This window comes from Petromyzon marinus, chromosome 70, assembly GCF_048934315.1.
Source record: "Petromyzon marinus isolate PM22_M1 ecotype Great Lakes invasive population chromosome 70, UKy_Petmar_22M1.pri1.0, whole genome shotgun sequence".
NCBI classification, from domain to species: domain Eukaryota; kingdom Metazoa; phylum Chordata; class Hyperoartia; order Petromyzontiformes; family Petromyzontidae; genus Petromyzon; species Petromyzon marinus.
In genome coordinates, this window is record NC_133736.1 from 1,165,503 (window position 1) to 1,181,428 (window position 15,926).

General features: G+C 53.7%; 1 protein-coding gene across 1 annotated transcript in view; it reads left to right on the plus strand.

The window, feature by feature from the left end:
* Positions 1 to 14,258, plus strand: part of DNAJC3 (DnaJ heat shock protein family (Hsp40) member C3) — a 38,540-nt gene extending 24,282 nt beyond the window's left edge. The window contains exons 9-12 of the mRNA XM_076055172.1: positions 893 to 1,016; positions 5,320 to 5,452; positions 6,985 to 7,133; positions 9,739 to 14,258. Coding sequence (XP_075911287.1) covers positions 893 to 1,016; positions 5,320 to 5,452; positions 6,985 to 7,133; positions 9,739 to 9,914 — 582 coding nt within the window. The 3' untranslated portion in view covers positions 9,915 to 14,258. The remainder of the gene's footprint in view (positions 1 to 892; positions 1,017 to 5,319; positions 5,453 to 6,984; positions 7,134 to 9,738) is intronic.
* The last annotated feature ends 1,668 nt before the right edge of the window (positions 14,259 to 15,926 follow it).

The window sequence follows — 15,926 nt, forward strand, 5'->3', positions numbered from 1 at the left end:
ACGGGAGGGTGCCCCGGTGGACAAATCCACGCAAACGCCACGTGCAGAGCGAGAGAGAGAGAGACGCAGACTCCAGATATACAGCAGCAGCAGGCATCATCAGGGTCGTGATAGAACCCGCGACCTCCTGCACACCGGGCGAGGTAGTCAACATCTCCTAGCCACCGTGATGATGATGATGATGAGAGAGAAGCAGACTCCAAATATACAGCAGCAGCAGGCGTCGTCAGGGTCGTGATGGAACCCACGACCTCCTGTACACCAGGCGAGGTAGTCAACATCTCCTAGCCACCGTGATGATGATGATGAGAGAGAGACGCGCAGACTCCAAATATACAGCAGCAGCAGCAGCAGGCATCATCAGGGTCGTGATCGAACCCACGACCTCCTGTACGCCGGGCGAGGTAGTCAACATCTCCTAGCCACTGTGATGATGATGATGATGAGAGAGAGACGCGCAGACTCCAAATATACAGCAGCAGCAGCAGGCGTCAGGGTCGAACCCACGACCTCCTGTATACCGGGCGAGGTAGTCAACATCTAGCCACTGTGATGATGATGATGAGAGAGAGGCGCGCAGACTCCAAATACACAGCAGCAGCAGCAGCAGGCATCGTCAGGGTCGTGATCGAACCCACGACCTCCTGCACACTGGGCGAGGTAGTCAACATCTCATAGCCACCGTGATGATGATGATGATGAGAGAGAGACGCGCAGACTCCAAATATACAGCAGCAGCAGCAGGCGTCAGGGTCGAGCCCACGACCTCCTGTATACCGGGCGAGGTAGTCAACATCTCCTAGCCACCGTGGTGCTGTCGCCCGCCCCCCCCCCCAACCCCCGCCACCACAGCTCTCCCGCACTCATCGCCTCTCCATGCCCCCCCCCGCAGAGCGAGGAGCGGACGGTGGATGCGGTGCGAGTGTGCAGCCTCGTGCTCGACAGGGACCCCGACAACGTCAACGCCCTTCGAGACCGCGCCGAGGCTCACATTGCGAGCGAGCAGTACGAGGAAGGTAGGAGGGGACTCCACCCGCCTTGACCGCTGCTGCAACGACGCTGTTAGGGGGCTCTCGCGATACTGGTTCTGTTCGGTAAAGTCGCTTAAGTAGGTAAAAAAAAAATAACAAGAAAAAATCACGGACGTTTGGGCCACAACGCAAGCGGCCTTCGTCAGGCGAAAGGGGGCTGGGACTGTCCAGAGGACAGCGCTGGAGTGAAGACGGGCCAAGCCCCAGGTCGCGTCCTTTAAGCTGTGTGGGAAGAAACGAAAAAAAAAACGCCTTGACAAAAGGAATTGGCGTCAAATGGTGTCCTTTTGTCAAGGCGTTCTTTTGATTCCGACCACACAGCTTAAAGGACGCGACCTGGGGCTTGGCCCGTCTTCACTCCAGCGCTGTCCCCTGGACAGTCCCAGCCCCCTTTCACCTGACGAAGGCCGCTTGCGTTGTGGCCGAAACGTCCGTGATTTTTTGTTGTTATTTTTTTTTACCTACCCACGTGACTTTACCGAACAGAACCAAAGAGTTGTGGATCCTTGCAGTCACGAAAGCTTCAAATCTAGAATCTCGTGATTTTGTTGAAGGGACGAAACTGACAGACAGTCTCGTCCCTTCACCTGATGAAGGCCGCTTGTGTTGTGGCCGAAACGTCGTGAGAATATTATTGTGTTTTTTTATTTTATCAATTTATTATTTTATTCTCATTCTACGTGGTGACTTTACCGAAAGAACCAAAGAAGATAATGGATGCGGTCTGAAAGCCACCGTATGCGTGAACAATCAATTAAGACCCGAAATGGTTGATCAAACCCTTCCAATGATTGCTAAGCCCGAAGCCATCTTCTCGGTTGAAATTGCCTCTCTGCGTTTGTACGTGTGGACGGCCTCGTGAACGAATCTCTCACGGTAGCCAGGCGGCTTGCACAGAACCTCTGTCGGGCTACTGTTGTCAAAGGTTTGTTCATGAAGCCATCGAGATATATAAACGGATAACGCAACCTCAACCGGGAAGATGGGACAGACTGAGCAATCATTGGAAGTGACCGTAAAGCCTTAACTGGCTGTGATGTCTCGATTTAAAGCTTTCGTGACTGCGAGGATTCATCTTCTTTGGCTCTTTCGGTTAAAGTCGCCACCCACGTAGAATGAGAATAAAATAATAAATTGATAAAATAAAGTAATGCAGTAATGTTCTCACGACGTTTCGGCCACAACACAATCGGGTGAAGGCCGCGCTTGTGTTGTGGCCGAAACGTCGTGAGAACATTATTGTGTTATTTTATTTTATCGCTGTGATGTTTTCATCCGGTGAGCTGGTGGTGGGGGGGGGGGGGGGGGGGTCCACCCCCCCTTCCCACACATTGTCATGCTGCTGATCTCTGACATTTACATTTTGACTTTTGATTTAAAGCTTTCGTGACTGCAGTAATTCATATTCTTAGTTTTTTCGGTAAAGTCACGTTGAAGGGAAACAACAAAATAATAAAATATATATAACAATTAAAAAAATTCTCACAACGTTTCGACCATAACTCAAACGGTCGTCTTCAGGTGAGTTATGGTCGAAACGTCGTGAGAATTTTTTTATTGTTTTATATATCTTTTATTATTTTGTTGTTTCCCTTCAACGTGACTTTACCGAAAAAACTAAGGATATTACATTTTGACGTTAAATCAAACCTTGGGATTGCGCGGGCACCGTTCGTTGCGGGGAAAAAACGCGTTTGTAGTCCGAAGCGTCCCGTCCGTCGCTCGTGGGTGTGATCACGTGACGCTGGGCATCGGTACGGAGAGCGTTGCCACGTGCTCGTCTCGCAAAAGAAAAACCACTCGCAGATACCAAGTTACTCGCAATCCGAGGTTTGTTTTTTTCGCGTTGACGTGCAAATCCCTTCCGTATCACCCGCAGACTTTCTCTCCCGCGTCAGCCGTGTCCGTCCCACCTTTCCGAGGGTCGCCTGCGTCGCGATGGGAACTTTGGCGATTAGAATTATTTTTTATTTTGTTTCCTAGCTGACGGAAAACTTCAGATTGGAAAAAATATCAAATCGCAATTTGTCTGACAGACTTTTTGCGATTTGTCTATTTGCGGTTACGTTTTTTCTTGTTTTTAAAAAGTCGAGCTTCGGTTCATCATTGACCGTGCAGTCGATTTAGAACACGTGATGGAGCATGACCGCGTGATGCCATCGACGCAATAACCGGCTCCGTAAGATCCTAACACAAGGACGAGATATTGAAAGATATGAATTTGCTTCCAAACGAGCCTTTATATATATAAAAAAAAATGTGTTAATTTTTTAATAGAACGATCGAAGCATAGAACGATTGCCAAGTGAAATGAAGTTGGAATAATGATAAACGGATAAAACAAAAATTAAAACGATCCCAAATAGGGCTTTTTCAAATCGCGGAAAAATCGCCGGCGTTGTTGCGATTTGCCCAACGCACCGTTTCCAATCGCGATTTGATCGATTCGAAATCGATTCGTCGTTCAGCCCCCCCCCCCCCCCCCCCCCAGTGCGTGCACATGCACACGTTGATCGTACGCCATCGCCCCTCCCCTTGGGAGTCTTGGCGTCCTGAGCCACCAGCACCAGGCAGGCAGGCAGAGAGGGGCCCGCTCGCGAGTTCGCCTGCACATACTCTTTGGTTCTATTGGGTAAAGTCACCACCACGTAGAATGAGAATAAAATAATAAATTGATAAAATTTAAAAAAAAAACGCGATAATATTCTCACGACGTTTCGGCCACAACACAAGCGGCCTTCATCAGGTGAAGGGACGAGATTGTCTGTCAGTCTCGTCCCTTCAACAATATCACGAGATTCTAGATTTGAAAGCTTTCGTGACTGCAAGGATCCACAACTCTTTGGTTCTATTCGGTAAAGTCACGTAGGTAGGTAAAAAAAAAATAACAACAAAAAATCACGGACGTTTCGGCCACAACACAAGCGGCCTTCATCAGGTGAAGGGACGAGACTGTCTGGAGGACAGTGCTGGAGTGGAAGAAGCCACGCTTAGATCACGACCTTTAAGCTGTGTGAGAAGAAAAAGACCAAGCGACCTTGACAAAGGAATTAGCATATAATTTAGCATTGAAATGGCTCATTGAAATAGCTAAGTTAAAGTATACACATCCGCAGAGGTACCCCTTGACAAAGGAATTTGCATAGAATTTAGCATTGAAATAGCTGAGTGATTAGCTTGTGACTGGTCACAGAAATAGCTATGTTAAAGTCAGAGCATATACATTCACCGAGGCACCTAGTACAAATCAAACAGGAGAATTTAGCATTGAAATAACTAGGCGAATTTAGCATTGAAATAGCTGAGTGATTAGCTTGTAACTGGTCACAGAAATGGCTATGTTAAAGTCAGAGCATATACATTCACCGAGGCACCTAGTACTGATCAAACAGGAGAATTTAGCATTGAAATAACTAGGCGAATTTAGCATTGAAATAACTGAGTGATTAGCTTGTGACTGGTCACAGAAATGGCTATGTTAAAGTCAGAGCATATACATTCACCGAGGCACCTAGTACTCATCAAACAGGAGAATTTAGCATTGAAATAAACTAGGCGAATTTAGCATTGAAATAACTGAGTGATTAGCTTGTGACTGGTCACAGAAATAGCTATGTTAAAGTCAGAGCATATATATTCACCGAGGCACCTAGTACTAATCAAACAGGAGAATTTAGCGAAACACAACCACGCTCAGACAGCGGACCTTTAAACTGTGTGCGAGCAAACAAGGTGTTCTGACGAAGAAATTAGCATAAAAATTAGCAATTTGATTGGCCGATTTTAGAAAAGAGGTGGTGTACGTGCCGGTGGACTTGCCGTTTGGCCTCCCCCCCCCCCCCACGGACGTGCCCCCCCCCCCCCCCCCCCACGGACGTGCCCCCCCCCCCCTCCACGTGTGACAAGAAGCAGAGCGTTACCTTGACGATGATGCTGCTGTTTTTTTATTTAAAGCCTTTGGTGACTGCAGTAATTAATAATCAAATATATATTTTATTATAAAATATCTATTTTTTATTATTTTATTGTTCCCCTTCAACGTGACTTTACCGAAAGTGCTAATAAGATGCCGCTGCCGACGATGATGTCGGTGACGGGGCGATGTCCGTCGTTTCTGAGCACCACCCTCCACCCCCCCCCCCCAATTCCCCTCTTCCGCCCCCCCCCCCGCCGCCCCATGCTCTCCATGACGACGACGACGATGATGATGATCGTATCGATGACGGAGCGATGTCCTTCATTCTGTTCCCACCCCCCCCCTATCCCTCGCCCCCCACCCCCCACACAGCGGTGGCTGACTACGAGCGTGCGAGGGGGGTGGATGAAAATGCTCCGGGCGTTCGGGAGGGCCTCGAAAAGGCTCAGAAGCTCCTCAAGCAGTCTCAACGCAGGGACTACTACAAGATCCTCGGGGTCAAGAGGTCGGTCCGGCACCGCCTCGGTGGTGATTCATTACGCGCCGCGCTATTCGGCTAGCACGGGTTGGCTACGTACGGTGTGATAGAAGTTCAACACACAGCACGGGTGGCTACGTACGGTGCGATAGAAGTTCAACACACACACACAGCACGGTTGGCTACGTACGGTGTGATAGAAGTTCAACACACACACACAGCACGGGTTGGCTACGTACGGTGTGAAAGAAGTTCAACACACACACACAGCACGGTTGGCTACGTACGGTGTGATAGAAGTTCAACACACACACACAGCACGGTTGGCTACGTACGGTGTGAAAGAAGTTCAACACACACACACAGCACGGTTGGCTATGTACGGTGTGATAGAAGTTCAACACAGACACACAGCACGGTTGGCTACGTACGGTGTGATAGAAGTTTAACACACACACACAGCAAGGTTGGCTACGTACGGTGTGATAGAAGTTCAACACACAGCACGGTTGGCTACGTACGGTGTGAAAGAAGTTCAACACACACACACGGCACGGTTGGCTACGTACGGTGTGATAGAAGTTCAACACACACACACAGCACGGGTTGGCTACGTACGGTGTGAAAGAAGTTCAACACACACACACAGCACGGTTGGCTACGTACGGTGTGATAGAAGTTCAACACACACACACAGCACGGTTGGCTACGTACGGTGTGAAAGAAGTTCAACACACACACACAGCACGGTTGGCTACGTACGGTGTGATAGAAGTTTAACACACACACACAGCAAGGTTGGCTACGTACGGTGTGATAGAAGTTCAACACACAGCACGGTTGGCTACGTACGGTGTGAAAGAAGTTCAACACACACACGGCACGGTTGGCTACGTACGGTGTGAAAGAAATTCAACACACACACACAGCACGGTTGGCTACGTTTTTCTCCGGGAGGACCCGGAGAAAAATCCACGCGGCCACGCAGAGTGTGAGACGCAGACTCCAAATACAGCAGCAGCAGCAGACGTCAGGGTCGAACCCACGACCTCCTGTACACCAGGCGAGGTAGTTAACATCTCCTAGCCACCGTGATGATGATGATGAGAGAGAGAGACACGCAGACTGCAAATTTACAGCTGCAGCAGACTGCAAATTTACAGCTGCAGCAGGCGTCATCAGGGTCGAGATGGAACCCACGAACTCCTGTATACCAGGTGAGGTAGTTAACATCTCATAGCCACCGTGATGATGATGGGAGAGAGAGAGAGAGACGCAGACTCCAAATATACAGCAGCAGCAGGCGTCGTCAGGATCGGGAGCGAACCCACGGCCTCCTGTAGACCAGGCGAGGTAGTCAACATCTCCTAGCCACCGTGATGATGATGATGGGAGAGAGAGACACGCAAACTCCAAATATACAGCAGCAGCGGCAGCAGGCGTCGTCAGGATCGGGAGCGAACCCACGACCTCCTGCGTACCAGGCGAGGTAGTCAACATCTCCTCGGCAACCCTGCCATGCATGTGTGTGTCTCTCTTCCCCCCCCTCCCGTGTGAAGGTCTGCCAAGAAGCAGGAGATAGTGAAGGCGTACCGCAAGCTGGCGCAGCAGTGGCACCCGGACAACTTCCAGTCGGAGTCCGAGAAAAAGAAAGCCGAGAAGCACTTTATTGACATCGCGGCGGCCAAGGAAGTCCTCACAGACCCCGGTACACATCGCTCGCTCGCTCGCTCGCTCGCTCGCTCTCTCACTCGCTCTCTCACTCGCTCGGTCACTCATTCACTCACTCGCTCTCTCACTCGCCCACTCGCTCGCTCTCTCACTCGCTCGCTCACTCGCTCTCTCACTCTCACTCGCCCACTCACTCTCTCACTCACTGTCTCACTCGCCCACTCGCTCTCTCACTCGCCCACTCGCTCTCTCACTGGCCCCTCGCTCGCCCACTCGCTCTCTCACTCGCTCTCTCACTCGCCCTCTCACTCGCCCACTCGCTCTCTCACTCGCCCACTCACTCGCTCTCTCACTCGCTCTCTCACTCGCTCTCTCACTCGCCCACTCGCTCGCTCACTCGCCCACTCGCTCGCTCACTCGCCCACTCGCTCTCTCACTCGCTCGCTGACTCATTCACTCACTCGCTCTCTCACTCGCTGTCTCACTCGCTCTCTCGCTCGCCCACTCGCTCTCTCACTCGCTCTCTCTCTCACTCGCCCACTCGCTCGCTCTCTCTCTCACTCGCTCGCTCACTCGCCCACTCGCTCTCACTCGCTCGCTCACTCATTCACTCACTCGCCCACTCGCTCTCTCACTCGCCCACTCACTCGCCCACTCGCTCTCTCACTCGCTCTCTCACTCGCCCACTCGCTCTCTCACTCGCCCACTCACTCGCCCACTCGCTCTCTCACTCGCTCGCTCACTCATTCACTCACTCGCTCTCTCACTCGCTGTCTCACTCGCTCGGCCACTCATTCGCTCTCTCACTCTCTCACTCGCTGTCTCACTCGCTGTCTCACTCGCCCGCTCGCTCGCTCTCTCACTCGCTCGGCCTCTCTCGCTCACTCATTCGCTCACTCGCCCGCTCACTCGCCCGCTCACTCATCAGCCCATCTCTTCTCCAGCCTGTGCCTATCTGTTTGTGTTTCTCTCCCTTGTGATGGGGGGACTTTGTAGGATGAACGTTGAGATTTATAAGGGGCAGGGGGTGACCGATAATGTCTGAATTGGTCCGTAATAAGGTAGGGCACTGACAAGGGGGTTGGCATCTATGGGAACGGTGTCCAGATCTTTCAAGGATCCTGTGAGCTCCTCACACTGCAATTCAGCTTCGTTAAACCCCGGATGAACAACACCAAACTTAAGATCCTTTCTTAGATTTGAAGCTGTCGTGACTGCAAGGATCCATAACTCTTTTGGCTCTACGCGGTAAAGTCACGTAGTAGGTAAAAAATAAAATGGCAAAAAATCACGACGTTTCGGGCCACAACACAAAACTTAAGATCCCCCGTATAGCCGCATCAGACTGTTGGGGCAAGCTCTGTTAGCGGGCGGCGCCTAATAAAGGCCGGCACCGTGGCGCACGAGTGGGGTGGAGAGGTTTTGTCTCTCCCCTACTGGCGACGTTTACGGCACACCGCACCAGGGTACGCTTTTGAGGCCGAGTCGGTCCTAGGGGGGAGGCTCGCGACCGATTCAGATAATCGTCGCTGGCCGGTGTTGGCGGGGAGCCGGAATCGAACCGGCGGGGTCGTAGCCGGGGTTCCGTAGCGCGGCAGCGTGCCGACCGCCGCGCCACCGGCTGGCCGACCGGCTGGCCGACCGGCTGACCGGCTGGCCGACCGGCTGACTGGCTGGCTGGCTGGCTGACTGACCAACTGGCTGACCGGCTGACTGACCGACCGACTGGCTGAACGACTGGCTGACTGGCTGGCTGACCAACTGGCTAACCGGCTGACTGACTGACCGACCGACTGGCTGAACGACTGGCTGACTGGCTGGCTGACCAACTGGCTAACCGGCTGACTGACCGACCGACTGGCTGAACGACTGACTGACTGGCTGACTGGCTGACTGACCAACTGGCTGACCGGCTGACTGACCGACCGACTGGCTGAACGACTGGCTGACTGGCTGACTGACCAACTGGCTGACCGGCTGACTGACCGACCGACTGGCTGAACGACTGGCTGACTGGCTGACTGACCAACTGGCTAACCGGCTGACCGACCGACTGGCTGAACGACTGGCTGACAGACTGGCTGACCCAACCGGCTGACCGACCGGCTGACTGTTGGTCAGTCAGCCGGTCGGTCAGCCGGACTGGCCGACCGACCGAGCGGCTTCTCCTGCAGGTGATCGGTGCTTGTCGAGAAAATGAAACGAGCAAACGGATCGGCATCGCCTGCACCCCATCGCCCACACCCCATCGCCCACACCCCATCGCCCACACCCCATCGCCCGCACCCCATCGCCCACACCCCATCGCCCACACCCCATCGCCCACACCCCATCGCCCACACCCCATCACCCACACCCCATCGCCCACACCCCATCGCCCACACCCCATCACCCACACCCCATCGCCCACACCCCATCGCCCACACCCCATCGCCCACACCCCATCACCCACACCCCATCGCCCACACCCCATCGCCCACACCCCATCGCCCACACCCCATCGCCCACACCCCATCGCCCACACCCCATCACCCACACCCCATCGCCCGCACGACATCACCCACCCACCCACCATCGCCCACCCACCCACCATGACCCACCCTCGCTAACGCTCTCTCCTCCGCGCCTCTCCTGCCCCACAGAGAAGAGGAGCAAATTCGACGCCGGCGAGGATCCCCTGGACCCCGAGAGCCAACAGGGCGGCGGGGGGAACCCCTGGCAGAGGGGGGGCGGCGGCGGGGGTGGCTGGCACCCCTTCCCGGGGGGCTTCAACCCCTTCGGCTCCGGGGGACCCCAATTCAAGTTCCACTTCAACTGAGGACAACATCCGGGCCCCACCTCCGTACACCACCCCCCCACCACCACCATCGCCACCACGCGCCCATCCGCTCCGGTCCACGCTCGGAGAATCCGGTCCGGATGTTGTCACCCCCCGACCCCTCCACCCGCATCCCCGTCCCTCCGACTTTTCCACATTTTTCTTTCACCGATTCAGCGAGGACCCCTGAGTGGCACTTTGGGAACGAACCATTTTCTTCTTTCGAGTTTCGCGGTCGGCCGGCTGATCGACCGGCCGATCGGCTGACCGGCTGACCAGCCGACCCATTGGCTGACCGGCTGACTGGCTGACCAGCAGGCTGACCGGCTGACTGGCTGACCAGCAGGCTGACCGGCTGACTGGCTGACCAGCCGGCCGGTCAGCCAGCCGGCTGACCGGTCAGCCAGCCGGCTGACCGGTCAGCCAGCCGGCTGACCGGTCAGCCAGCCGGCTGACCGGTCTCCTGCAGGTGATCGGCGCTTGCCGCGAAAACGAAACAAGTAAATGTTAACAGCACCATCACCCACCCACCATCCACCATCACCCACCCACCATCCACCATCACCCACCCACCATCCACCATCACCCACCCACCATCCACCATCACCCACCCATACACCATCACCCACCCACCATCCACCATCACCCACCCACCATCCACCATCACCCACCCATACACCATCACCCACCCACCATCCACCATCACCCACCCACCATCCACCATCACCCACCCACCATCCACCATCACCCACCCACCATCCACCATCACCCACCCACCATCCACCATCACCCACCCACCATCCACCATCACCCACCCATACACCATCACCCACCCACCATCCACCATCACCCACCCACCATCCACCATCACCCACCCACCATTACCCACCCACCATTGCCCACCCACCATTACCCACCCACCATCACCCACCCCCCATCACCCACACACACCACACACACCACACACACCACACACACCACACACCACACACACACCACACACCACACACACACACACCACACACCACACACACTACACACCACACACACCACACACACACCACACACACACTCCACACACACACCACACACACACTCCACACCACACACACCACACACCACACACCACACACACTACACACCACACACACCACACACCACACACACACCACACACACACTCCACACACACACCACACACACACTCCACACCACACACACCACACACCACACACACACCACACACACACACACACCACACACACCACACACACCACACACACCACACACACCACACACACCACACACACCACACACACCACACACACCACACACACCACACACACCACACACCACACACCACACACACACCACACCAGACACACCACACACCACACACACACACCACCCACACCACACACACACCACACACACACCACACCAGACACACCACACACCACACACACACACCACACACACCACTTCACGTGGCCTCAACGTGTGCCTGGCCATGTGCGTGCCGTAGTAACATCACTGTCACTTAGATTTGCCGGGCTGCCACCATCGGTAGTGCGGTGTCAGTACCCCGGCATTGCGGTCCGAACCGGTCCTGGGCCTCCCCTAGGTCGACTCGGCCTCAAATGAGTTCCCCGGCGCCTGCGTGCGCGTGCATCGTTAAACATCGCCCCTGGGGAGACAAAGGCGGCCGGGGCGTGGTGTCGGTCACCCCACCCCCCTCGTGTGGCGCGCCGTGCCTTCGTAGGCGCTGCCGCTAGCCACTCGCAGCACTTGCCCCGACTGTTGGAGGCTACGCGGGGGACCTTTGCCTGTGTGTCTATAGATGCTGCTCGCTACTCGCAGCCACTTGCCCCCACAGCCTGTTAGAGGCTACACGGGGGACCTTTGTCTGTGTGTCTATAGGTGCTGCTCGCTACTCACAGCCACTTGCCCCTACAGCCCTGTCAGAGGCTACACGGGGGACCTTTGTCTGTGTCTATAGGTGCTGCTCGCTACTCACAGCCACTTGCCCCTACAGCCCTGTCAGAGGCTACACGGGGGACCTTTGTCTGTGTCTATAGGTGCTGCTCGCTACTCGCAGCCACTTGCCCCCACAGTCTGCTAGAGGCTACACGGGGGACCTTTGCCTGTGTGTCTACAGCTGCTGCTACTCGCTACTCACAGCCACTTGCCCCTACAGCCCTGTCAGAGGCTACAACGGGTGGGGTGGATCTTTTTGTTTCTGGGTTGGCGTGCGGTTTTCCGTTTGGTTTGTGACCGATCTTCTCACCTCTCTCTCGCCTCTCTCGCTGATCTTCTCACCTCTCTCGCTCGCCCCCGTGCATTGCGCACTGGGGGGGGGAGAGACAGAGAGAGAGAGAGAGACTCAGAGGAGGTGAAATAAGAACATGACGATGGGAAACGGTGCACGACGAGCCGACCTTTGTAAATATTTAAAGTGCGACCCCTTTGGAGGTCATTGTGGATTCCTGAGCGGATGATGGCGGCGGCGAATTCACGGCACCTCGTGGACTTCTGCGTTCGGGCACGAATTTGAATGTTAAAGGCGGGGGGGGGGGCGGGTTGGGTGGGGGTAGCGGGGCGGGGGGGGCCGCTGTAGCGCAAACCGTTGTTGGTCTTCGATTCGAAGCTCTCTGGTTTACGTTCGTTAATTCTCTTTCTCTCTCTCTCTCTACCGCGCCCGGCTTTACCGGAAGAACCCCCCAGAGAGAGAGAGAGAGAATCGTCGTCAATGTCGGCAACGTGATAAACCACACCCCCCCGAAAAGGGTCGCGTCGCTCCGTTCGATCGGACATCGATTCCCCATCGCCACCTCTACAGCACAGTGGTTGCATTGTCCTGACGACGGGGGAGGGGGCGGGCGTTTTGAGTGACGCCCCATTGGCCGTGTGGCTGTGACGTCATTCGCTGAGTGTGGGGCGCGGGTTTGGGGGGGGGGCCAGGAGAGAGTTAGCGCTGAGCACTCGCGTCGGTCCGTCGGGATCTGTCGATTGGTCGGTCGATCGATTGATTGATCGGTCGATTGATCGGTCGATCAATTGATCGGTCGATTGATTGATTGATCGGTCGATTGATTGATTGATTGATCGGTCGATTGATTGATCGGTCGATTGATTGCTTGATCGGTCGATTGATTGCTTGATTGGTCGGTCGATTGATTGCTTGATTGGTCGGTCGATTGATTGCTTGATTGGTCGGTCGATTGATTGCTTGATTGGTCGGTCGATTGATTGCTTGATCGGTCGGTCGATTGATTGCTTGGTCAGTCGATCGATTGCTTGCTTGGTTGGTCGATTGATTGCTTGATCGGTCGGTCGGTCGATTGGTCGGTCGATTGATTAGTTGATCGGTCGGTCGATTGGTCGGTCGATTGATTGGTCGGTCGGTCGATTGATTGGTCGGTCGATTGGTCGGTCGATTGATTGCTTGATCGGTCGGTCGATTGGTCGGTCAATTGGTCGGTCGGTCGATAGCGTTCGCTCTTAAATTCGTACCTAAACTATTTGTGGTGGCGTGTTGGGGGGTTTATTTTGGCACGAGAGAAATCCACGCGTTTCCTTCTTTCAAGTGTCCAGCACCGCCCGTTCAGCACCGCCGCTGGCGCGCATTGGGGGGTGGGGGGTGGGGGGTGGGGGGTCGCGCGGGGGCGAGATTTCGCTGCGTAACAAACCAAATATTACGTTTTGTTCCTTGGGTGGTAGTGAGTGTTGGTTTCTAATTGCTTGTGCCTCAAAAGTCCAGCGAGTAGGCTATTATTATTATTGTTGTTGTCATTATTCCCCCACGAACTTTGCTTTTGTTGTGAGCAGCAGAGCGACATTTAGAAATGTGGCCATTGCCAGTGAGAAAACGCGGCGCGCATTTGCGTCTTTCCTTCACGTCAAGTGCTGTGTCACAAAAAGGGCGACGTTTAGTGTGGAAGCAAAATCTCCTCCGGAGGGAGGAGCTGGGGGTAGGAACGTCGGGATGCTCGGTCAATGGCCAGGGTCAACAACAATGGCGGGTGCACCACCACGTGGTGCGTTCCGCACAATTTGCCCGACTGTGAGGGGCGGGCACACGCTGGTGTAAGTAGGTGAAATGTTGAGTTTTATAAGGGGGGCACCACGGGGTGACCAGCCCCTCCCTCCCTCCCCCCACCCTAATCGCCACGTTCTGTACTTTTGAGGCACAAGCAATTGGGAAACTAACACTCACCACCCAGGGACACGCATCGTGTTACTCCGTGTAATCGAGAGCCTCCTGCGACTATTTCCCGAACCGGGAAAAATAAAAAAATAACAAGAAAAAAATGTGTCATTAAAAAAATATATTTGTTCAAATTGACACGCGGCTGGAGATGATTGTTGTTGAATATTTAAACTTTAAACGTGGGGGGATGGTGGAGAGGGGAAACCGCGTGTTCGTGAAAAATCTAAAATATTAAAACACACAACACCCTTCACACACACACGAACATTCACAACTACACACACAACCTTCACACACAGTCACACACAGTCACACACAACCTTCACGCACACACAGTCACACACACACACAACCTTCACACACACAACCTTCACACACACAACCTTCACACACACAACCTTCACACACACACACGCACACAACATTCACACACACACACAACCTTCACACACATTCACACACAACCTTGACACACACACACACGGGCATTCACACACACGGACATTCACACACACAACCTACACACACACAACATTCACACACACACAACAGACGCACACACACACCAACATTCACACACACGAACAGTCACACACGAACATTCACACACACACGAACAGTCACACACACGAACATTCACACACACACGAACAGTCACACACACACGAACATTCACACACACGAACATTCACACACACGAACATTCACACACACGAACAGTCACACACACACGAACATTCACACACACGAACATTCACACAAACACGAACATTCACACACGAACATTCACACAGTCACACACACACACGAACAGTCACACACACCCACGAACAGTCACACACACACACGAACAGTTACACACACGAACAGTCACACACACACGCGGCTGTATCTAATCGCGTTTGTGTTTCTCTTCTGTTTGAGGGGGGGAGGAGGAGGGGGATTGTTTATTTTGTAAAATAAAGACGAAGTGTGTGAGGCCCGGTGAGTGTGTGTGAAGGTTGTGTGACTGTGTGTGTGAAGGTTGTGTGTGTGTGTGTGTGACTGTGTGTGTGATGGTTGTGTGTGTGTGTGACTGTGTGTGTGTGTGTGAAGGTTGTGTGTGTGTGTGTGTGAAGGTTGTGTGACTGTGTGTGTGATGGTTGTGTGTGTGTGACTGTGTGTGTGAAGGTTGTGTGACTGTGTGTGATGGTTGTGTGTGTGTGTGACTGTGTGTGTGTGAAGGTTGTGTGTGTGTGACTGTGTGATGGTTGTGTGTGTGTGTGACTGTGTGTGTGTGAAGGTTGTGTGTGTGTGACTGTGTGTGTGTGAAGGTTGTGTGTTTGTGTGACTGTGTGTGTGATGGTTGTGTGTGACTGTGTGTGTGATGGTTGTGTGTGTGTGATGGTTGTGTGACTGTGTGTGTGTGACTGTGTGTGAAGGTTGTGTGTGTGTGATGGTTGTGTGTGTGTGTGTGACTGTGTGTGAAGGTTGTGTGTGTGTGACTGTGTGTGAAGGTTGTATGTGTGTGACTGTGTGTGTGACTGACTCTGTGTGTTTGTGTGACTGTGTGTGACTGACTCTGTGTGTTTGTGTGACTGTGTGTGTGTGACTGACTCTGTGTGTTTGTGTGACTGTGTGTGACTGACTCTGTGTTTGTGTGACTGTGTGTGTGACTGACTCTGTGTGTTTGTGTGACTGTGTGTGTGACTGACTGTGTGTTTGTGTGACTGTGTGTGTGACTGACTCTGTGTGTTTGTGTGACTGTGTGTTTGTGTGACTGTGTGTGTGTGTGACTTACTCTGTGTGTTTGTGTGACTGTGT